The sequence below is a fragment of the Eptatretus burgeri genome, chromosome 9 (genome assembly GCF_056783735.1).
Source record: "Eptatretus burgeri isolate ZD-2024b chromosome 9, Ebu_testis_v1, whole genome shotgun sequence".
Taxonomy (NCBI): Eukaryota; Metazoa; Chordata; class Myxini; order Myxiniformes; family Myxinidae; genus Eptatretus; species Eptatretus burgeri.
Window position 1 is genome coordinate 83372565 of NC_140969.1, and position 22849 is coordinate 83395413.

At 46.8% G+C, this 22849-nt stretch overlaps 1 protein-coding gene across 7 annotated transcripts in view; it reads left to right on the plus strand.

Moving 5' to 3' along the window:
* Window positions 1–22849, plus strand: part of LOC147020473 (mitogen-activated protein kinase-binding protein 1-like) — a 179987-nt gene that overhangs the window by 118830 nt on the left and 38308 nt on the right. For all 7 annotated transcript variants that reach the window (XM_085895835.1, XM_085895833.1, XM_085895834.1 and 4 more), the window contains 8 exons: window positions 142–217; window positions 335–446; window positions 581–644; window positions 3232–3354; window positions 3627–3775; window positions 3944–4035; window positions 4565–4801; window positions 5251–5378. In XM_085895835.1, coding sequence (XP_085751961.1) covers window positions 142–217; window positions 335–446; window positions 581–644; window positions 3232–3354; window positions 3627–3775; window positions 3944–4035; window positions 4565–4801; window positions 5251–5378 — 981 coding nt within the window. The remainder of the gene's footprint in view (window positions 1–141; window positions 218–334; window positions 447–580; window positions 645–3231; window positions 3355–3626; window positions 3776–3943; window positions 4036–4564; window positions 4802–5250; window positions 5379–22849) is intronic.

Below are 22849 nucleotides of genomic sequence, written 5' to 3' on the forward strand. Positions count from 1 at the left end.
TAATGTGGTAAAGCTTTAGTTTAAATTGTGATTGCACTTTATCTTGGTTGATAAGGTTTCTATATTTATTTTTTAAAGTCCGAACCTGCAGCATGATTCATTCTTTCGGGATTTTAAACGTTAATGTTTTGAAATTGACAGGATGTTTAGTGTGGAAAGTGGGAAGCAGAAAAAGGCCTACAAGGGAGCTCAGGGTGACGATGGGAGTCTCATAAAGGTACGTAGACCAGCTTTCTCACCTTCTCATAGGGTGTGTGTATTCTTGAATGTAATGTCAATGAAGTTTCAGCACTTACGATTGTGAAGGGACTGGTGTATCTCTTGTCCCTTTCAGGTCCAACTGGACCCATCAGGTACTTTTGTTGTCACCAGTTGCACGGACAAGTTCCTGTCTATTTTTGACTTCCACTCGGGCGAATGCATCGCTTCTGCTTGTGGTCACTCAGGTGAGCAGGGTGCCCCTTTAATTCAAGTATCTACTCCCTTTGCCAATCCCAGTGAGTATTAGGTCCGTCCTATATTGCTGTCATAACCCGCTTCACCCCCCCCCCCCCTTGACACTCACCTTTCCTTGTTTCAGAAATTGTGAAGAGCATGAAATTCAGTGATGATGGAAGGCATCTGATCTCAGCATCAGGAGACAGGTACGTGCATCAGGTTTGGTGTTGCCCTTTTATGCAAACCACTCAGTTTTTGTCTAAATCGTCCAGGGTCAGGATTCGATGCCATTAAAAAGCTAGATTTTTTATTACTGGATCAACAGGGCATTGATCGAGGAATGCTAACTAGGTGTATGCTGTACCTGAACAGAGTTCTCAAACTCAAACTGGGTGAGTTAAATTTCTGAGCTGAGTTTGTCTGTCAACTCAAATGAACTCGATGTTTTCCTGTCTCATGAAATGAAGTAATTGCAGTATTTTTTCAAGTGTGCGTGATAGAAATGAGCGTCAGTACATGATAGCACGTTTCTTTTTGTGAGTTTCAAAGCAACATGTTACTCCATTCGGGCACTGACTGTTACCTGGCGAGCACTGTTCGCCGTGAGCATGGGTCTCGTGGCGTGGCTCGCTCTCGGTCAACTTGAATGGGGTGTGGTTGTTGTTTGTGTACTCATTCCTTTCCATGTACTTTAAATTATATGTACAGTCAAGTGATTGCCTTTTACTGTAAATGTGATTATGTTTATATATATATTTGTCACATCTGAGGCTCACGAACATGATATGCCTCAGCAGCGGGATCCTTTATTCCAGCAAGCAGCCAAATCGTTTCTCTCTTCTATTGCACTGCATTCAATTTTTATTCTTTATCGTCCCCCCCCCCACCCCCAAGGTCACCCAAATAAGCAGAAATTGATGTCACTCATACAGGAGGCAGATGGCTCGAACACATTTTCTTACCCTTTTAAAGGGTTTATTTGCAATGAATATGGGGGAACATGTGGACGAGATGAGCAGTTTGGAAAGCATTGGGATTGCCTTCGGTCAGATTAGCCTTCCAGGAAGAGAAGGCAAGTTGTTTCAGAGCAACTGCCTCACCAAAGGATTCAGTGTACCATGGGTGGGAAAGGGGGTCGAATAATTGAATATGAGATGAATCTTTGCATGAGAGAGCAGGATTCTGTTGAAGAATTCCCAGGCTGGGTTAATATTGGGGCAGTTGATATTGGAGACCACTCCTGAAGAGAGATTGCTGCTTGCAGACCTTGCCAATCTGAATGAGCGAAATGCCAAACTCGCCGGTGTTGAGGCAGCTCTCTGAGAATAGCCGGAGAGATGTTGACTTTCACAAGTATATCAGATGACCCAATTGGAGCGGAGGAAGGACCGGAGAGATTTGTGGGGAAGTTTGTCATCACCCAATCCAGAAGGGAGGATTTGCCATTTGAAGAAATCCAGGTTGGAAAGTTTACAGACTAAATCGGTCCCATAAAGTCACATAAGTCCTTTGCTGAAGTGCCATGGCTGGTGAGAAAGATACCAACACCCAGCCAAGTTGCATGGTGACAATTGAAATCACCACATGTGAGGAAGAGAGAGTTGGGATGAGTGGTTAAAAGTTTGTCCATGTTGTCTGAGAGAGATCTATGTAGATGGAATAGTCACTGTTGGGATGGTACAACACACAGATGAACAAGAGGTGGGAACGGACAGTCAAAGCCAGGGGTACTCCTGGTGGTTGGGAGGTGAAAGGTGAGTACAGGGGCAGTAAGAAATTGAGTTATTGGTTCGTGGGTGCCAGCAGTTGGTTCACGGGCGCCAGCAGTGACCAATATTTTCGTTGTGTCTCTGTCTGTCTGTCTGTCTGTCTGTGACTCTCCAGAGCATAGCTTCATGACGTTTGATGTGATCTTGATGAAACTTGGACACAAGCTAGATATCATGGTGGAGTTGTCTTTTTGTATGAGGGGCGGCTCACGCCCCTTGTGGGCAGAGCCACGCCCACTTGAACTTTTAATTTATTTTTTATATATTTTTTTTCTCGCAATTTCATTTCCTTGAAGCTGTGCGTAATGTCCATAAGTAAAACATATAAAAAATCTGATTTGATTTGGTCAATTTTGACGGAAGGGATAGATTTTTACGGTATACTTCCTCAAAAGCTTCCACCAATTCAATTGTACCTATCGTGGCATTGTTCAATAATGCCCGCGAACCATCGTCACCTCCCGGCTTGTCCTTGCTATAATTCATGGACCGGTGTGTTTGTTTGTCGTGCAACAACTCCCACAGTATTCTTGTCCCCACGTTTTCCGGTGCAGTTAGGTATTTTGAATTATAAGCAGTAGGTCTGTTTTGCTTCATGCATGTTACCTGGGTTATTGTGATTATTATTATTATTATTATTATTATTACTTTTTTTTTTGCTGCCTATACACCACCCAAATAATATGCGCCAGAAAAACGTGTTGCATGCTTGGAACAAGATTGGCCAAAGGGTGGGTATTCTTCTGCTAGTTGATGTAAAGTGCACGCAACTCCACTGCCGATGCTTAGTTCAGGCCTATCAAATCGGAGGAGCCATTACTTGGGGGGGAAACACTAAGACAAATATGTCAGGTCACCTGAACCAAGTCTTAAGTCTATTAGTCCATGAGCAAGCCATCAATATTTTGGAGTTGACTACCAGAAAGGGGGACTAAAAGCCACCTTACCTGTTTGATGAACCTTTTAATTACTAGATTGATTAACTGAAGAAATGTAAATTGCTACTTTTGTGCCTCCCATTTAGTTGTTTGTTTGTATGGCGCCTTCCGGCCGACATGACCAACAGCATCACCCGCCAGCGCTCGTCTGCACTCGGTCTAGCATCATCATTTGCAAAGCCAACTCCAGCCTCTTTTACTGCCATGAGGTGTGTGGGTTTATTTCGTTGTCATGAAAGTTCAATCTCCTTTCAGCTCATCTGTTTGTGGAATTGTAATTTTTTTTCTTTTACATTCTGCCATGTACAAATGTGTTCTGTTCCTCAAGCTCTTCTGCCACTAGCCCTCCTTCCCCACCATCAACGTGCACCAACCCCCTTAAGATCATCGAACCACATTCCCGAGGGTGGGTGTGATGCGGAGAGTTTTTCTTGGAATGTTGGAGTTTCTTGAGAGAAAAGTGTATTTTCCCCATCCACAGACGAGAGACCTTTACGTCCATACCACGGTTAGATCCTTGGCTAGATCCTTGTCAAGATCTGGAAAATAGTTCCTTGATGGTGAAAGACAATCATGTGGAGCAGCCGTCACCTCTGTCCATGTTGGCCAGGAATGAGAGAGAAGCTTTCGGTGAGGATGGCTTTTGATGTATGTATGTATTGGGTGTATGACCCAATAGTAATAGCTGGAGTTTTTATTTATTTATTTATTTAATATTTTGTCTCCAAATCACATGACGTGCATCTGTACAAGCACATTGTGGTGATGTTTTTGATGGTGGTGAGTACGTGCATGCAGTACACGCATTTCTGCAGAGCACGGGTCGAACTCCTGATTGGGCAAAATCGCAGAATGGAGTCACATGTGCGACACGGTCGCAGGCTGCACAGGTGAGTTGTACTGTCTCCATGTCCAACTTTTATTAGCTTATCTGGAATTTGAATTCCAGCTCAGGTATTGTCATCGTTCACAGTCCGTCTGTCCGTCTCCTATTTCGACTTCTCTGGCCAAACCGCTGTGCCGATCCGGCTGAAATTTGGCAGCAACGTTCCGCTCCTGATTGGTAAAACGGGGATTGCAAAGCCTGTTCTGGTCATGTGACTTTAAGTTGGTCAAAATGGTGGACTTGGTAAATTCCTTGAAAAATCTTTTTCTCCAGACCCACCAGTCAGAATGCTACCAAGCTTGGGTTACAACATTAGGACAAGGTGCAGCTAAGCTGCAGGTCCAGTGGTCCTATTTTTTTTTTTTTGTTATACAATTATTACAAATTAAATGTGTGAGAGACTGGAGGAAGTCACGAAACATCTCATAAGTTTGGCAGGTAGTTCTAATGAAGAGCACATTTGGGCTGAGAATAGATTCTTATCTTGACTGTCGATATGACCAGACTTTTACTTGTTATCTTGTGTACAACAGGTGAAGTCCAAGCTGCTGGCTCAGAGCACACAGGCTTTGCCACCGGGACTGCGACGATGCTGGGGTGTTGATTTGGACCCGAGTGGCATTGCGTGTCATCTGGACAAACTTTCACGTCTGGCATCCACTTTGAGTCCAGTAACACCGTCTCCCAAACCTTCCCTCACAACTCTTACTTGCAAAGACCTTGCGAATTCCAACGCTCTTCTGCCTAGTACCCTGGAAGTTGTGCTTGAGGTACATGGAGCATGTATGTGGTTTTCCTTTGTGCTGACTGGCTGTGCTATCCTGACCTTAAACTGGATAATGGTCGGTACTTCCTGTACTCTGGTTTAATAACGTTTTCATGAGCTAGGTAATTGTATCATAAGACATTTCTGTGAATCGGACTTTAACTCGTAAATAATTCTGTGTACACTCGCAGCCTATTACTGGAGTTCTGTACTGGGGTGTCAGGCAACTTTTTAGTGTTTGTGGGGGCGGGGGGGGGGAGTTTTGGAGGAGGAGGAGGAGGAGTTGGTGGGGGTAGTGGAAGAATAACTCTGTACAAGTAATATCTGTAACTAATTTTAACCAAGGGATTAGATTTGTTTTACTCTGAAAATGTGTATATAAAAGTGTTACAAGATGACTTCCTGTCTCATTGCCCATTTAATTGGTCAATTATGAGGTGTTTCGCCTCTCAGGGCGGGGAAAATTCGTTTTCACGGTCCATAGATACCGGAGATGTTTACCCTTCAAGTGCTGTGGACACGTCAAAATCAAACGATTCTTTGCTGCACTTCCAAGGAATACCTGAAGCTGATATTGAAAGGTGTGTTTTTTTTTTAATTTTTTTTTTAATTTTTCTCTTTTTAAACACAACACTGGCCCATTGAGGTGTCACGGACTCGATTGAATTTTGTTTTGTTTTTAAATCGTATTATTTTAAATGGGGATACTACTTGACCCGATCCTCAATTTTACTTCTCTTCTCCGCTGATTTCCTTCACTCCTGATTTTATGAAATATTTCTGATTCTGACCATGCTACGTGCAATATATTGTCGCGTCAGATGGGCCGTGTGCGCCGGGATCCTTTGTCCGAGGAAACTGCCGATCGGTTTCTGACCCACTGCGTTCAGTTCTTGATTAATCTTTACCATTCCCAATGGTCACCCAAATGAGCCGAAATTTATGGCACACGCACGGGAGGCAGGTGTAGAGAAAGGGTTTATTTGTAAGGAATATGGGGGGAAAGGTAGATGGAATCAGCCGTTTGGAACAAACGTTGCATATCAACAGACACAAAAAGGGAGAAGGGAACACAAAAACTTACCTACAAGGAAATAAATACAAACCTAACCCACACGAGGCACCACAAATTAAACTTCTACAAGCATTAAAATTGCAGGCGAGGACTTTCTTTTGGTGCGATGTGCAGGGTGGAAGGCAATGATGTAGTCCGTGATGGAAGCCAGCCACGAAGTGAAATGTAAAGCATGAGGGGGCGATCTTCTTTTCCTCAAAAGGTTCCAATCCTTTGGGACATCTGCCCAGAACCAGCCCTTGAGACCCTCTCATTGGCACCTCTTCTTCATCCTCATTCTGCACGCTGGGAGCTCTGGTGTTTCCGTTCTCTCTTCTCAAGGCCCTTCTTCTTTCTCTCCTCCTTCACACTCCAGTCCTTCTCTCCTTCACACTCCAGTCCTTCTCTCCTACTTCTCTGGTCATTCTGGGAGAAGTCCTCTTCCAGGCCGTCCCACCCATGGGGCGACCCCAATAAGCAAATCCATTACTTGCTTCCAGGCCCCGTAGCGCATTATGCCACCGAGGCTGGCACACACTAGCCAGACAGATAGTGACAGCCTTTGTGAAGTGTGTGACAAGTGTGCTCTTTTGCGATGGGAAGTCCTTACCTGGTCCACCCATAAGCGAGGTGTTACGGATACTTTTTTTAAAGATATATATTTTTAATCATGACTATCCTGTCTATAAATTACATATGCTACTGCCCCAGCATCATGTGTAACAAAACAACTTGCTCTGACAGGTCCCTGTTACATAGTCATCAAACTGACTCAAATAACATGGACCACACTCGACTTCCCACAATCTCGCTGTGGATCCCCTCACACTTCCACGTAACTATATATATATATATATATATATATATATATATATATATATATATATATATATATATATATATATATATATATATATATATATATATATATATATATATATATATATATATATATATATATATATATATATATATATATATATATACACACATACACGAGGTCCGTCTAAAAAGTAACGGGACTGACTTCACAGAAATTTTATTCCAAAAAAATATATTGAAATCACAGCTTGTCCCCTCAAAATAGCAATCTCACACACTTGTCCATCCTCTTATTCCATGCTTCGATGCACCCCCGGAAGGCTTCTTCTGGAATCCTCCGGAGCTCCGTCATCACGGCACTTTTGATGGCCGCCACATCAGGAAATCGGGTCCCCTTGATCACCCCCTTGAGCTTAGGGAACAGGAAAAATCACAAGGGGCCAAGTCTGGCGAATACGGGGGTTGCTCCAGAGTTGGCACGTTCCTCTGCCAGAAACTGTTGGATGCTCATGGCACTGTGAGCAGGGGCATTGTCATAGTGGAGCACCCAGGCGTTGTTATCCCACAGATCCCTCCTCTTGTCCCAGACTGATCTCATAAGGTGCCGGAGGATCTCCTTGCACACGTATTGATTCACTGTTTGACCCTGTGGTAGAAACTCGAAGTAGACGATGCCCTTGATGTCAAAAAACACGGTGAGCATCACCTTGACCTTCGACTTTGACATCCTTGCTTTCTTTGATCTTGGTGATGCCGGACTTTTCCACTGACGACTCTGCCGTTTGGTCTCAGGGTCGTATTAGAATATCCATGATTCATCGCCAGTATTGACTCTCCTGAGCAGGTCTGGATCATCCTCGAGGTGCTCGATAATGTCTTGACAGACAGTCACTCTGCTGTTTCTGGTCCTCGGACAACAGCTTGGGGACCATCTTTGCGCACACCTTGCGCATTTCGAGATTTTCAGTGTCCTTGTTGATCCGCACCGTGAGTCGACGATCTGCGCGCACCATTTGCTTCACACGCTCGATGTTGTCCGCCGTTCTGCGAGTTGAAGGTCTTCCAGACCGTGGATCGTCTTCAACCTCCTGCCGTCCCTCTTTGAATCTCTTGTGCCATTCAAATGCACGTGGACGTGACGTCGTTTCTTCCCTGTAGACTTGCTGCAGCATTGTGAAAGATTCGGAAGGTGTTTTGTCAAGCTTGGCAAGAAACTTCAGATTGGCTCTCTGCTCAAGACTCGTAGCGCGACGACTCTGACTCGACAACGTGAAAAGCACGACCTGTAAAAAAAAAAATCACAATGAGCGCAGTCAACCAACACCAATCGTGTGTGTGTGTGTGTGTGTGTGTGTGTGTGTGTGTGTGTGTGTGTGTGTGTGTGTGTGTGTGTGTGTGTGTGTGTGTGTGTGTGTGTGTGTGTGTGTGTGTGTGTGTGTGTGTGTGTGTGTGTGTGTGTGTGTGTGTGTGTGTGTGTATAGCTTTGCTGGAATGTTGCGAAAGACTGTGACGCAACCTGTTCATTCAAGTTGTGTAAGTGGAGCACACAGCAGGCTCAGTCCCGTTATTTTTTAGACTGACCTCGTATGAATATATATATATATATATATATATATATATATATATATATATATATATATATATGTATATATATATATATATATGTATATATATATATATGTATATATATATATATATGTATATATAGTTACGGTTGTGGAAATTCGCATTACACCATAAAGGGTCCTCAGGTGAGATATATCGGAAAGTTCATGTGTAGTTAGCCCAAACCCGTTGTATAGAGGGAATATATGTGATCCATTCGGGCTGCGACGTTTCAGTTAGCCGTTTTTCTTTGGCTATTGTTAATTTGGTACAAGAACAAAAACCAACAACGCCTGTGGGATTTTCCCTTCTGTTTTTCCCGCGCTTTGGCATGGGGGAGGGGCGATTTGAGCCGGAGGTCAAAGGTAAAAAAAAAGGTGGGAGCCTGATTTTGGGTGAATAATTCGCTGGCCCCGAGCCAAGACTGACTTTCCTCGCCCCCCCGCACGGTGCGGGGAGGGGGGAACGAGAGGGCACGCCCCTTTTTGGGAGGCTTCCAGAAGGAAGGTGGAGCCAGAAACGGGGCGGGGTAAAGGGCGGAGCCCCGCGCTACAAAAGGGGCGGACGAGAAGGGTTCGGTTTGGTCTTCGTGTTGGTCTTCACGTTGGTCTTCTGGTTCGGGTCGCGAGCTTGTTGTTCCTGCCTTGCTCCTTTGATCCTCGCGCGAGCCCTGGGACCCCGTGCGCGAGCGCGGAAAATAGCTCCAAACAAACCCGTCCGTTTCCCCAAAATCCCATCCGAGCTGTCGGGCAGACGACGCGAGCTACGCGCGGCACGAGCTCGGTGCACCACGCCGGAGAGAGCTCGCAGACCGGGAGAGGAGTCGGGGCCAGGCGTGACCACGCCGACTGTCGTGGGAGGAGGACTCGACGGCCCAAAGGGGTGACCATTTTCTTTTCGGGGTTTTGTATGTGTGTTCGTGGCGCCAGTCTTCATAAGTAAAACAGTTTAAGTGCTCGTAAAGAATAATTATTTTCAGTTGTCGCTCTGCATTGTGTCCTTGCTTTATTATGTGCATTACTGTATGGCTGTGAATACGTGCTTGTCTGTGTGTGTATAATAAAGTGCTTGTTTGTTGAACTGTTTTCCCGTTTCGCTTCATCTTTTCCTTTATTGAAAGCTCCATCTTGTATCATGTAAGGGATTGATAGTGGGTTTAAAACACCCGGTAACCAATCTGAACCGTCGAGGTCGATGATAACTCCGCTCGGTTATCCCTGCAGCACGGAACGAGCCGCTTAAGCGGTTCGTGTCTGAAGTCGACCTGCGGCGAGGTACGATCACCCGGTCGACCACTCGCGGAGGTACTTAGGTAGGTCGAATTTGGTGAGCAACCCTATCCTGCGCGGGTGGGCAATTGGCACGATCGTGTATGGTTGGAATCCGGCAGGAGGGTGAATCCCTGCCGGATGGTGCCGTCCAACAGGGACGAGGGATGCGAACAGCTGCCATGACGTCACGCCAAAGGTGTGCGGCTGTGAATTGCCGCGCTGGTGCGCAGGTTGCGAGTTGCCGCGCTGGTCCTGGCCTCCTCCACTGGCCTCCTCCACTCATGAGACTCCCTCGCTGAGAGAATCTGGTGAGCAGGATCAGCGTCAGGAAAACAAGTCACATGTCCATACAGCCGCAACTGACGCTCACGGACTATGCAGGTAACAAATCTCATCCGAGTCTCTCTCAGCAACCGCTCGTTGGACACAAAATCCGACCAGCGATAGCCAAGGATTCTCCGAAGAGACCTGGTACCAAAGGAATTAAGTCTCCGTCTCAGATCCTTGGTCAGAGTCCAAGTCTCACACCCATAGAGCAAGACTGGAAGTACCAAGGACCTGAAGACTCGGCCTTTCGTCCTCCCGCACAGGTACCGGCAGCGCCACACCCCATGATCCAGTGAATCCATGACTCCCCAGGCCCGACCCAGACGTCTATTGACCTCTGACTCGCAGCCAGCAGAGACATGAATATCACTGCCAAGGTAAGTGAATCTCTCCACGACCTCAACATCCTCACCACAAACAGACACAGACAGGACAGCACCATCCAAGATGTCACCGAAAGACTGGATCTTAGTTTTGACCCAAGACACCCGTAATCCCAACGGCTCCGACTCCTCATTCAGCACCTCGAGGGCCCCCAAGAGGATGTCTAAAGTCTCCGCAAAGATGACTGCATCATCTGCAAAATCAAGGTCCGAGATCTTGACATTCCCAAACGATGCACCGCAACTTGATCTCTCCGACATCCTCCCTAGAATCCAGTCCATACAAGTGCTGAAAAGTGTGGGGGCAAGTACACATCCCTGACGAACTCCAGTAACAACTGGAAATAAGTCAGAGATGGTACCACCACATCTCACAGCACTCTCAGTACCAGAGTAGAGTTCAGACATCAGATCAATCAGTTTTGGTGGCACCCCACGAAGAGCAAGAATCCTCCAGAGGACATCCTGATTCACTGAATCGAACGCTTTACAGAGATCAACATAGGCTGCAAGCAGCCCCTGCCGAAACTCTCGTCTGCGTTCGGTGAGGACACGAAGTGCAAGGATACGGTCAATCGTTGACCTCTTTGGTGTAAAGCCTGACTGCTCTGGACGCTGGTGCTCAAGCAGGTGGTGGCGAACCCTATGAAGAATTATTCGAGCAAAGACCTTGACCGGCACTGAGAGCAGCGTCACCCCTCGGTAGTTGTTGCAGTCTTGGCGATCACCCTTCCCTTTCCAGAGAGGGACAACAAGGCCCCTCTTCCAGTCAGTTGGGATGATGCCTGTGTTCCAGGCAGAGCACAAAACTGCATGCAACGACACGAGTGCAGCATTTCCACCAGCCTTGAGAAGTTCGGCATGGATGCCACAGATCCCTGGAGCTTTGCCCCGTTTCAACTGGTTCACCGCAGCCCGTGTTTCCACAAGCGAACGTGGACCACAGTTGATTCGAGGGTCAGCAACAGGGATTGTAACACCCTTGACGTCCAACTAGACAGTTGGGGGATCAGCCTGGTACAACCGCTCAAAGTAACCGGCCCAGCGGGCCTTCACTTCAGACTCCTCTGTCAAGAGCCTACCACTCTCTGCTTGAACTGCAGTGCTCCGAGGGATGGGCTTGGATGAACGTAATGCGCGAATTCCCCTGTAAGCGGGACGAGAATCACCTGTCCACAGGTGATGCTCTACCCCCTCACAGATTCCTCGCACATAGGCCTCCTTGTCCACCCTCAGTGCACGTACAGTTTTACGCCTCAGCTCCCTGAACAGCTCAGCTCTGCCATTTAGCCTGGCCCTGCGACTCTGGTCAATGGTATCCAGTGTCCCTTGAGAGACAAAATTCTTCTTTGCCCTGCGGTGAGCTCCAAGGCATCCACCGGCAACATCAAGGACGGTGGTCTTGAAGGCGCTCCACAACTCTTCAGGACCCCCCAAAGCATCCAGACCACCCAAGTGTCCACTCAGCCTGTTCACAAACTCCTCAGCTACTCTCTCATCCCTGAGCTTGGCAACATCCAGTCTAGGCTGGGATGGTACCATTCTCCAGGATTTAAGGTGCAGCTTTAGAGTTGCTACAACAAGCCTGTGGTCAGTATTGAGGAACTGAGCAGTCCGGTAGACCCTGCAGTTCTGGATCATCCTCCAACGACTATCAATGAAGACATGGTCAATCTCCTTTGCCACACCACCAGCGTTGAAATACCAAGTCCAGCGATGAGCTTGTGGGCGCTGAAACCATGAACCAGCCACCCTAAGTCCATGACTTCTTGCAAAGTCAAGGAACTTAGTGCTATTTTGGTTCATAGTTCCTGACCCATGGGGACCAACACACACCTCATAACCATCCGTATCAGTTCCAGTTGATTCATTGAAATCCCCGAAGACTAGAAGTGTATCTCGTCTGGGGCACTGATCAACCACAGACTCGAGTGTGGCGTAGAATGCATCCTTCACGGTGAGATCACTCGCCTCAGTCGGAGCATAAACAGAGACCAGGGAAATGACACCTAAGGAGTGGCGAATCCTTAATCTCATAATACGCTCGTTGACCGGTGTTACCTCAATTATCGTTGGGGTCAGCTTATTGGACACAGCTACAGCAACTCCTTGGGTATGGTAACCATCAGAGCGACCAGACCAATAGTAGGTGTAACCACCCACCATTATCTCGCCGCAATCCGGTCTCCGAACCTCAGAGTGAGAGCTGCAATCCTGATGTCCAAACGCTTGAGCTCAGATGATAACAGAGACAGGTGATCATCCTCTCTTAGGGATAGGACATTCCAGGCACCCACCCGAAGGGACCGCCTCAGGTTAACCCAAGGAGACCGCCGTCTGGTGGACGACACCTTAGCACCACTCCGACACACTCTCCCGCAATCTGACCCAGGGATGTTACCCCGTGGTTTCCCTCCTATCATCAAAGATTGGGGGTCCCGAAGGCTTTGCCCCAATCCCGTCATCCGGTGAGCTGCCCTGCGAAGGGAAGCTGCACAGGAGGTACTCCCATGGAGTGGGTTTTCAGATTTTTTTTTGCGTTTTTGCGTTTTGCGGAATGAAGGGTTTTACGGTGGCCAGAGTGCAAATCCTGCCACCAACCTCCTAATAAGAAGTGACCCAACTGCAGGAGGACGTCCGCAGATACAGTTGGGCACTAGATATGGATGGCCGTTGGCTCACAAGGAGCTCCTCCGCCCTTTGATGGAATGGAACGTGCTGTAGTTTAAGGGACGACGTAGGAGCACGAGTTAGTTGGCTGATTAGCAAGCAGGATGGCAGTGATCAGCGATGTGTGAGTTGTGAAAGGAAACATGATGAGTGAGTGAGGCCAGCGGGTCTGTGTGTATGGAGTGATTGTGGAATGCATGGTGCGATTAGTGATTGGGGGGAGGAGTGACTCCCACCCAAGGGACCCTGGGGTCAGAGTAATTAGTTCGGGGGTTAGTCAAATTGACAAAAATGGAGGTCGTTTTGCTGTTGGTGGGAGTGTAGGCTCGAAACCTGTTTGGAGGGGTGCAGGAGCCCTGTTGACGGGCTGGGAGCGTGGCTACGTACGGTGTGTATCGCTGAGTGGGTACCCCGGGCACCGGGCTCGTGGCCGTGGTAGGCCAAGGGCCCATGGGGGGCAGGGATAGCGTAGTGGGCACGGGTGCGCCCACATGATGTGGGGGCCCAGGGTGCCATTAGCCGCGTGGGCAGTGGATTGGGCACGGGCACCCAGGGAAGGGGCCCGGGGCGCCAGCCTGCCACGTGAGCATTTCAGGGGAGTCGCCAGGGAGGGCACTCCCCGGTGTTTAGGGAGCTGGTAGGCTCGGAGGCAGTGTAGTGCCCGGGAGTGCCATAGCTGGAGAATCGGCAGAGGGTCGTGCCTGCCAAGGGAGCCACGCGTCCCAGCCACGAGACCGTGTGAGGGCACGGAAGGAAAATTGGGGGGCAAGGCCCGAAATTGTGAGGACACCAACACAGGCGACGGGAATCCTGGTTGTTAGAACCGATAGATTAAGTGAGAGGCGCTTGTTGAAAGCCCCGGGGTAGTTTAATAGTTAATGGTTAGGGTAGATTAGGAAGTGTACTCCTCCGCACCATCCATCCCTTCGCTCTCGTTGTGGGCCGCTGGACCCACTTCGGGTAAAGATCGCTGAACTCCGAGGCCATCTTGAGGCTTGAATTGGGCCTCGACACAGGACGCTACCTCTCCCTCATTCCCCTCCGGGAAGGGAATGTAGGGGTTGGGAGTAGGCTAGGAGACGATAGGTTAGCCGAACAAGGACTGTAAAGGGGGTTAGGGGACGAATTATAGTGGGGGAAGTAAAAAATAAAAACAACAAAAAAATGAACCAAGGTCACCCGCAGGGTGACCCGTATCTTGCCAAAAGGTGACCACGTGTGACTTCTTTAAGGTCACACTGAGGTGAACAGAGCTGCTATCCACCAGGAGCGACTCCTTGAGGAATATCTGCCTACGAGAGGTTCCGATGAGAATCGTTCTACAGAGTAACCATGAAAAATATGTTTGCCTCATAACGTCACCAAATGACGTCATAATGTCTCAATCTTGACATATCTAGAAAGCACTCATCGAGGTGTTCAATTTGAGGTACAACACGATATGGTTCCTAAAACTTGAATATTTGACCTTGGTGTCAAATATTTGACCAAATATGTTTGACCTCAGGCGCTAACCATGAAGGTCAAGGCCAATCGCCACCAAAAACTAATCAGCTGAGCGCCAGACCATATACTACATTCCCATAAAGTTTGGAGACGATTCAATTAAAATTACTCAAAAAATAAGGGTTTCGCCGACTCCCCTGATTTGCGACAAAGTGACCTTGACCTTTGACCTTGACCTTCAAAATTTTGTGCGCTGAAAGGGACCTCTATAGGCCTCTGATATGTGAAGTTACAAAAATTTCCAATGATAACTGTGCTCTGCAGAATTTTTTATACGTGATTACAGACAAACAAACAACAAAAAAAAAAACAAACATACAAGCTGACTAACATATCTTGCAAAAACTTCGTTTTGGCAAGATAATAAGTTGGGGCTAAATTGCGTTTTACAAATTAAGGGAGTAGACCATGGGCCAATAGTCGAAACCATCCCCCCCCCCTTTGGGGATTTTTGCAGACTATCATTTTTGAATAGCCTGTTATATGTCTTTTTGAAATCTGCTTGTCTGCAAACAGAATTTTGGTGGAATAAAAGTATAGGCTATGTTAACTGTACCTTGCTGACGCAATTTTGATAATTTTAGGAATGGGGGGTGGGGTATTTTGCTATTTTCTTGTGTACTTTTGAGTGAATCCTGCTGAATTTCACCTTGCTATATTTAGAAAAGCTGTTCTTTATAAAACCATGAAGAAAATTTAATTGACTCAAAGATCAATGACGTCACAGTGACGTCATAACAGAAAATGATATTTTTGAGCATTTTTCTCAAATCATCTCCGACATGTTGATTATTACTAAGCAGAATTAATTCAGATGCTCTCATTATCACACGGATATGAATATCAATCACTTGTCATATTATCAATTAACCATCGCTTTAAATTGAAATGATACGTTTTATTTTGCATGTGCCAATATTCGTTTCCAATAAGTAAATCTCAGCATTAGTGGACAAACATCAAGGATTATTGAAGCATATCTTGATAAACAATAAATCCACCAATATATATGTTGTCCAGGTTCTCTAAAGCTATCAAGAACAAGTTTAAACTTGTGACATTGGTATATTTGCAAATGGTACAGTGGAGTCTAACAACTAATAACCGTTCATGTGGTGAAACTCGTGGCAGTGGTCTCTATAAGTTCCAATGTACTGGCTATATAATAACGGACTAGCACGAAGGCAAACATGGAAAATTATTCCTCTGTATCTTCAAAAATGACATCTTCAAAACTCTCAACTTCTGGAAGGTCCTCTTCATCCTCATCTTCCGGTTCATCGTACAAATCCACAAGCTCTTTCAGCATCAAATCTCCCTCCGTCCACTGGAAATTCGCCATCTACTATGCACCAACCGTGCCCATCTGGCGTTGGTACATCTGGCATAGCCTGGTCTGCCCTGCACCAGACCAGTGCTTGGTAATTATCCCTCTGTGCATCTGCAGTGATGCCCGGTATGGAGGTAGTATGCTCAAGTCAACAATGATCCAGATTTTGGCTTGAACCTCTCCAAGAACTGCTCGGTACGTAGCTTGTTGATGTCAGATGATGTTGACTTCTTCTTGTACAACAAACGTGAAGTGCTCTAACGTCTGATAAAGAGTATCAGTCACATCAGGTGAACTTCCTAATGAGAGGAACGTAGCCAAGAAATCCGGATGATCTTTAAGAGTCTTCAAAAGGAAGCAGCTTCCCCTTTCGTACGAATGAACTCGTGTCGCACCCAGAAAATGCATGCAATGCTGGTAGTGCTGAACAGATATCTTTTCCAGCTTCTGCGATTACACGATGAACGTCAATCATCCGTCGTTTGTTGCCGACTCCTGTGTCAAATAACACTCGCTGTTGAATATCTTGCGCAAATTTCAGCAGCAACAAGAATACATCTGTGTCTGGTGATCTAATTACAATTGTGGACTCAGATGAGGAATTTGAAGCCACATGTAGGCAGTGCAGAATCATCCTTGTGTCTGCTTATTCTTGAGTCGAATGTAGCTCCTCCACATCTTCTGATTCAGTAGTTTTACCATCTGAGCTTGTGATGGATGTGCAGTCTCTCTCACAGACAAACAGGATTCTTCTTTCGACCAGTTTTGCAGAGTACTTTGGCGTTTTCCATTCCAGCAGAAGCAGTTTGGTAAGTTGTGTTTTATTCTTTGAGTTATGCAGAAACTTCTTCCAGTCACGTGGGATCTTCATAAGCGGACTCTTGATTAAGTGCGTTGACGATGCTCCTCTGTGTTCTCTCTCTGCTTCTTTGATCGACATGTCTCTGTAAGTATCAGTCACGAAGTCTATCCGTCGTACTTTAGGAAGTTGTGCGAACAAACTTTCAGCCAGCTCACCAAATGTTTCTGGGATGGAAACTTGTGTCTGTAGTAGGGCATTTCCATCCATTATGTAACTCGTGCTTTCGTTGGTCGGTCGCTGTGACAAGTTCGCATGTCCTTCCAGGGTATGCATTAGCTTGGCCTTGTCTGTTTTCGTTGGGGATCCTGTAGCTGTTGCTGGAGCCCATGGAATGGGCCCCATTGGATAACTGAGGACCTTTTTCATGCTTATGTTGTATTTAAGAGCCAGCAATATCAATTGGCCAAACACATTCCGTTGTGCAACAACATTCTTAGTTTTTTCGTCTGTCCCTGTAACTTTAACTGACTTTGCTAGTGACGCAAATGTTTTGAGTTTCTGTTTCTTGATTGGTTTGTGGAAACTCTTTTCTTTCTTGATTAGCCTTTCTTTTATCTTTTCCCGTGTAATATCTTCCCACGATTGTCCGCTGATAGAAGATCCTGCTCAACTTCGGGTGGAGCTGGTACTCCTGATGACAGACAATCGAGGACATCTTTATCCTCGACATCGAAAGGGTTAATGAAGCTTGTGATGGCATCAACAACCTTGCGAACATCGGTTTCACTGCGGATTATTTCTGAGGTCCTTATATCCTTGTGTGTTGAACATCCTTGACTCTCCATTCCTGTCAGTTCCATGGTGGCTTGGACATAACCTGCCCGCGAGTGTCTTGTCATACACCATCTGTAGTAAGCAGAATAGTTTCTGCTGAATCCAATAATTCCCCCGTGAGATTTTGCATGTCGATTGATGGTTTGTTCAATGGTAAGATCAACTGCATTTCTTGATGACTGTACCTCGGATCTGATCACACTGAATCCATTTAATCGCAAAAGCTCTTGAGCTCCAGGATGGGAACTGGGGAAGTTTAGGAGAGTCAGCATGTATACCGTTGTATATCTTGCATAATTTGGTCGGTCATCGCTGAAAAACATGCGACAGGTTTTGCAGACACCACAGATGAAGATCCAAATTGTTCTCTTTGGTTGCTCTGAGAAACATCAAGACCAGCCATACTTTATCCATATAATCCAACCAAAACTGAGTGGTTTTCCCCATTTCTCCCTTGCGAACCTTTTCCTTGAAACTGTTGTAGAGCATCAGCAGCCGTGTGCAGCTATTGTTAGCCAGAGTTTCCGATAGATTCTCCTTACTTGGAATGAGTGATAAGCGTTGCAGGAGGCCTCTTGTTTCGTCTCCAATAATTAATCTGCCCCTCTGTTGTCTCGAAAGCCCTCAACAACAGACGCTCTAAGGCTTCAAGTGTTAGCCTGTGAACACGCAATGCTCTGTTGTAATGTTTACCGGACATCACTTTGTTAATGGACCCACTGGCGCAGATTCCAGCTTCCACTACTATTTCCTCAAAGCCACTGGACTGAAGCCGTTTTCCAAGAGCACCAAGATATGCACAGGTAGTGTGAAAAACACCCATCCTGACAATTACGTCTTCAAACAAACGGTTATTCTGCCATACAAGAGCATATGCTTTTTTTGCCACCGCCAGATCAAACGTCACGATTGTGTAGTGCTGGCCCACTTCTCTGGATGCTGCCTGGGAAAGTTTCAGGAGGTGTTGGACAGTGGCATTCACGGGAGCCATGTAGTCAACTGTGGATAACACATCCTTGTCATCTTTGCTCTTTGCTGTCATGGTTACCCAACCAGCCCATCCAGGTACCATCTGGGTCGTGTTCTGCAGCAGTGCCCTGCAAAATACCCACACTGTATCAGACCATTGGGCCCAAGTTTCTGTGTCTTTTTGTGGGGCATCACTGATGGATACTACAAGGGATGGTTCAGTCTTGGTATTGACAAAACATGGCTCTATCTCTTGAGGATTGTAAACCACTGAGCGCTGCTTGTTCTTGAGAATGGGAACTTGAATGCAAGAGGGGTTGCTGCAAGCATCTACAAGAACCTCCTGGATCATTATCCCATGGGCCGTGTGTGTTGTGCCAGTACCCGAAGGTGTTTCTTCGTTCAGGTCAAAATTGTCCCAGCAAAGATGACTAACAACATTTCCGGCTGGCTGAATTGAAGGTGGAATAACGCCTTCTCTCTCCACTATGCTCTTACACATGGCCATTTCCAGTTCCAGCAAACGAGAGTAGGAAACACAGTGTCCATATCGATTCAATTGAGTGACTATTTCAGCACTACCAGTCAAATGCCTTGGTGTCAGACCCAGAAGAAGGTGTTTGGGCATTGTCCATTGCCCTCTTGTCAAAGCTTGGCAAATATCTTCAGCAAAGGAATCAACCAATCTGCTTCTTTTCGTCGACGCATCTGCAAATTTCTTTCCAGTAATCACCCAGGAGAGAAAATCTTGCAATTGAGTAGGTGGGTGGATAATTCTTCTTTGGAGCCAAGAATAAGTCTTCTTAGGAGTAGTGCTGCTTCTTCAAGGCGTTTCAGGTCGGATGCAGCAACCTCAAATGCAGACTCGATGGCCTGACCTTTTGGAACTTCCGTCGAATACACAAGTTCACTCCTGTAATTAGGTTGCCAATACTGTATTTTGCTTCCAAATTTCTTTGTCAACTTTGCTTTTATCTTGTCAGTTTTGTAATTGACATTGTAAAATTCGGAGCTATTGCTCAACATAAACTGCAAATATCGGTCCTTGAGCATTGTAACTCTTTCAACGTTAGCCCCATGGATAATGTTGTTCTCAACATATTGGCAGACATGCTCAAATGCAGCTGCATGAGCATTCTGTTGTTCCATGACAGAAGTGTCTGCATCAGTTTTTTCATGCCGATCATCTGTGCGTGTATAATGCTTATGACACGACGGATGGTAGTGTGCCTCACGGGCGATTAAATCAACATCTTGTACTTTCGCCAATATATTGGCATCTTTCATTTTCTCAGCGGCTGCTTTGATTGACTCTTCTGCGCTACTTGCAACACACGTCACAAGCCTCTCTTCCTTCCCCTGTACCTTTTTATGTGATCTGTCGCAGAAGAGACATTTGTTCGCAGGAAATAATATTGCAGCCAATTCTGAGGATCTGCGTCTCTTGGCGCTACATGGTATTTCATCGTCTTCAGCAGGACCCTTTCTTTTGAGGAAGCGGGACGTGTTCGTGAAATTGTATAACACCATCTGTGCGCTCCGTGCACGTTTTGTAGAAAGTTTTTGGTACCTCCATACAATTACCATCAAGCCTTTCACTGGCATTAGCTCTCTTCTGTCGCAGTTCCACTGTTTCTTCTCTCTTCGAGAAACTAACATCTGAAAGTGGTCTAACTTTTTTTTATCTGAGGTGTGTTTCACATAGTGTATAATACAGGATAAGCCTTCATGCGAATGTTTGGCTTTAGACTGTGAGCTGGCCTTTAATTTCAAGGGTTTTTTTATCTGTTTTCTTCTTGTCGGCCATTGAAAAGTCTCATCTAAACTGAAATACAGAAATCAATAAACATCAACATCAATTCAACAATCTGTGAATACTACATGTATGATGGCAGTGAGCTAGTGAACAACAGAAATTATGCATAAGTTTGAAAGAAAAAACATCCACAAATGACAAATTCCAAAATTAAGTCTAAAAACAGCCTGAAAATGACTTTTTTGGAAATGACGTCACTGTGACGTCACTATAGCAGCCATCTTGGATTTAATTTTGAGATTTTCAGTTGAGACTTGACCCAACGGTAAAGTATGAGAAATTTCAGCGTCCTAGCCTAAGGGATAGCAAAGATATTTACGGAGACCAAATTCCTTATTTCAGAATGGGGGGTGGGGTTGCTGTGGGGCGTGTCACAACCACACCCACCACCGTTTTTTTTTTTTTTTTTTTTTTTTTTTTTTTTTGCAGACAACCGAATTGTGCTAGGGCATGAGTCAGGCTATCTGAAAAACATTGTCTACAAAAATCCGCAGGGGGGGGGATGGGGGTCTACGGTGGCCCATGGTCTAGAGTGGGTATGGACAGTGACAGGCAAAGGCGATAGGTGGGAGGGAGACAGGTAGGTAGGTCCGAGCCCGTCTTCCAAGTGGCCAGCACCACCCACCGCACCACTCCCTCCACCAACCTCCACTGAAAGGCAACGGCTGGCCAACTTCATCGGCTGGCTGTGTTACTGCAAGGCCTGTGCCAGCCAGTTCATCTGCCAGCTGTGTTTGCTACAGCGGCCTTGTCATGCCTTGCCTGCCTGCCTTGACCTTTGCCATCCGTGCCTACTGCCCTCGTCATCTTTTACCCCTGTTCTGTTTTGCATTTGCCCCCCCCCCTGTTCATGTCCATGTGCGCCGGGATCGTTCATTTTGTAAGGACTGTCCTAGTGGCGGCCCGTGCGCCGGTTCACCGTTGACTTTTGACTTTTTTTTTTTCTGCCTGTAGAGTCCATTGATCCTAGGCCATGGTTTAGTGTAAATTGTAAGGTTAAGGTGTGATGTACTGTAAATATGAGTGCGCCCCCGGCATGTCTGTCTAGCGCCGGCAATATTATTTAAGTCGTCCGGATGAGTGTGTTTGTTAGTTAGTTACTCAACCCTCAGGTTATTTATTTTGGGGACACAAATACCATGAATGTTGCACTCAGGGATCCGAAGGTAAAACGTACTAGGGGAGAACTACACATGATGGCACACGAAAATTTGACGACTCGGGACGAGTCTGTAAAAAGGGGAGGGGGTAGTGTTACGGTTGTGGAAATTCGCATTACACCATAATGGGTCCTCAGGTGAGATATATCGGTAAGTTCATGTGTAGTTATCCCAAACCCGATGTATAGAGGGAATATATGTGATCCATTCGGGCTGCGACGCTTCAGTGAGCTGTTTTTCTTTGGCTATTGTTAATTTGGTGCAAGAACAAAAACCAACAACGCCTGTGGGATTTTCCCTTCTGCTTTTCCCGTGCTTTGGCATGGGGGAGGGGCGATTTGAGCCGGAGGTCAAAGGTAAAAAAAGGTGGGGGCCTGATTTTGGGGGAATAATTCCCTGGCCCCGAGCCAAGACTGACTTTCCTCGCCCCCCGCACGGCGTGGGGAAGGGGGAACGAGAGGGCATGCCCCTTTTTGGGAGGCTTCCAGAAGGAAGGTGGAGCCATAAACGGGGCGGGGCAAAGGGCGGAGCCCCGCGCTACAAAAGGGGCGGACGAGAAGGGTTCGGTTTGGTCTTCGTGTTGGTCTTCACGTTGGTCTTCTGGTTCGGGTCGCGAACTTGTTGTTCCTGCCTTGCTCCTTTGATCCTCGCGCGAGCCCTGGGACCCCGTGCGCGAGCGCGGAAAATGGCGCCGAACAAACCCCGTCCGTTTCCCCAAAATCCCGTCCGAGCTGTCGGGTGGACGACACGAGCTACGCACGGCACGAGCTCGGTGCACCACGCCGGAGAGAGCTCGCAGACCGCGAGAGGAGTCGGCGCCAGGCGCGACCATGCCAACGGTCATGGGAGGAGGACTCGACGGCCCAAAGGGAAGTGACCATTTTCTTTTCGGGGTTTTGTATGTGTGTTTGTGGCGCCAGTCTCCATAAGTAAAACGGTTTAAGTGCTCGTAAAGAATAATTATATTCGGTTGTAGCTCTGCATTGTGTCCTTGCTTTTATATGTGCATTACTGTATGGCTGTGAATACGTGCTTGTCTGTGTGTGTGTAATAAAGTGCTTGCTTGTTGAACTGTTTTCCCGTTTCGCTTCGTCTTTTCCCTTATTGAAAGCTCCATCTTGCATCACGTAAGGGATTGATAGTGGGTTTAAAACACCCGGTAACCAATCTGAACCGTTGAGGTCGACGATAACTCCGCTCGGTTATCCCTGCAGCACGGAACGAGCCGCTTAAGCGGTTCGTGTCCGAAGTCGACCTGTGGCGAGGTATGATCGCCCGGTCGACCACTCGCGCAGGTACTTAGGTAGGTCGAATTTGGCGAGCAACCCGATCCTGCGCGGGTGGGCAATTGGCACGATCGTGGTGAGGTTAAACCCCCACCCGTGACTGGCTCCTGGCGGTAGTTCCCTGAGCGTCACAACTGAATTCTCCGTCCGGTGGGCGACGCGGTCGCCATTCGAGTCAAGCGGCCGATCTCACGCCGGCGGGCGCAAATTCGTAACT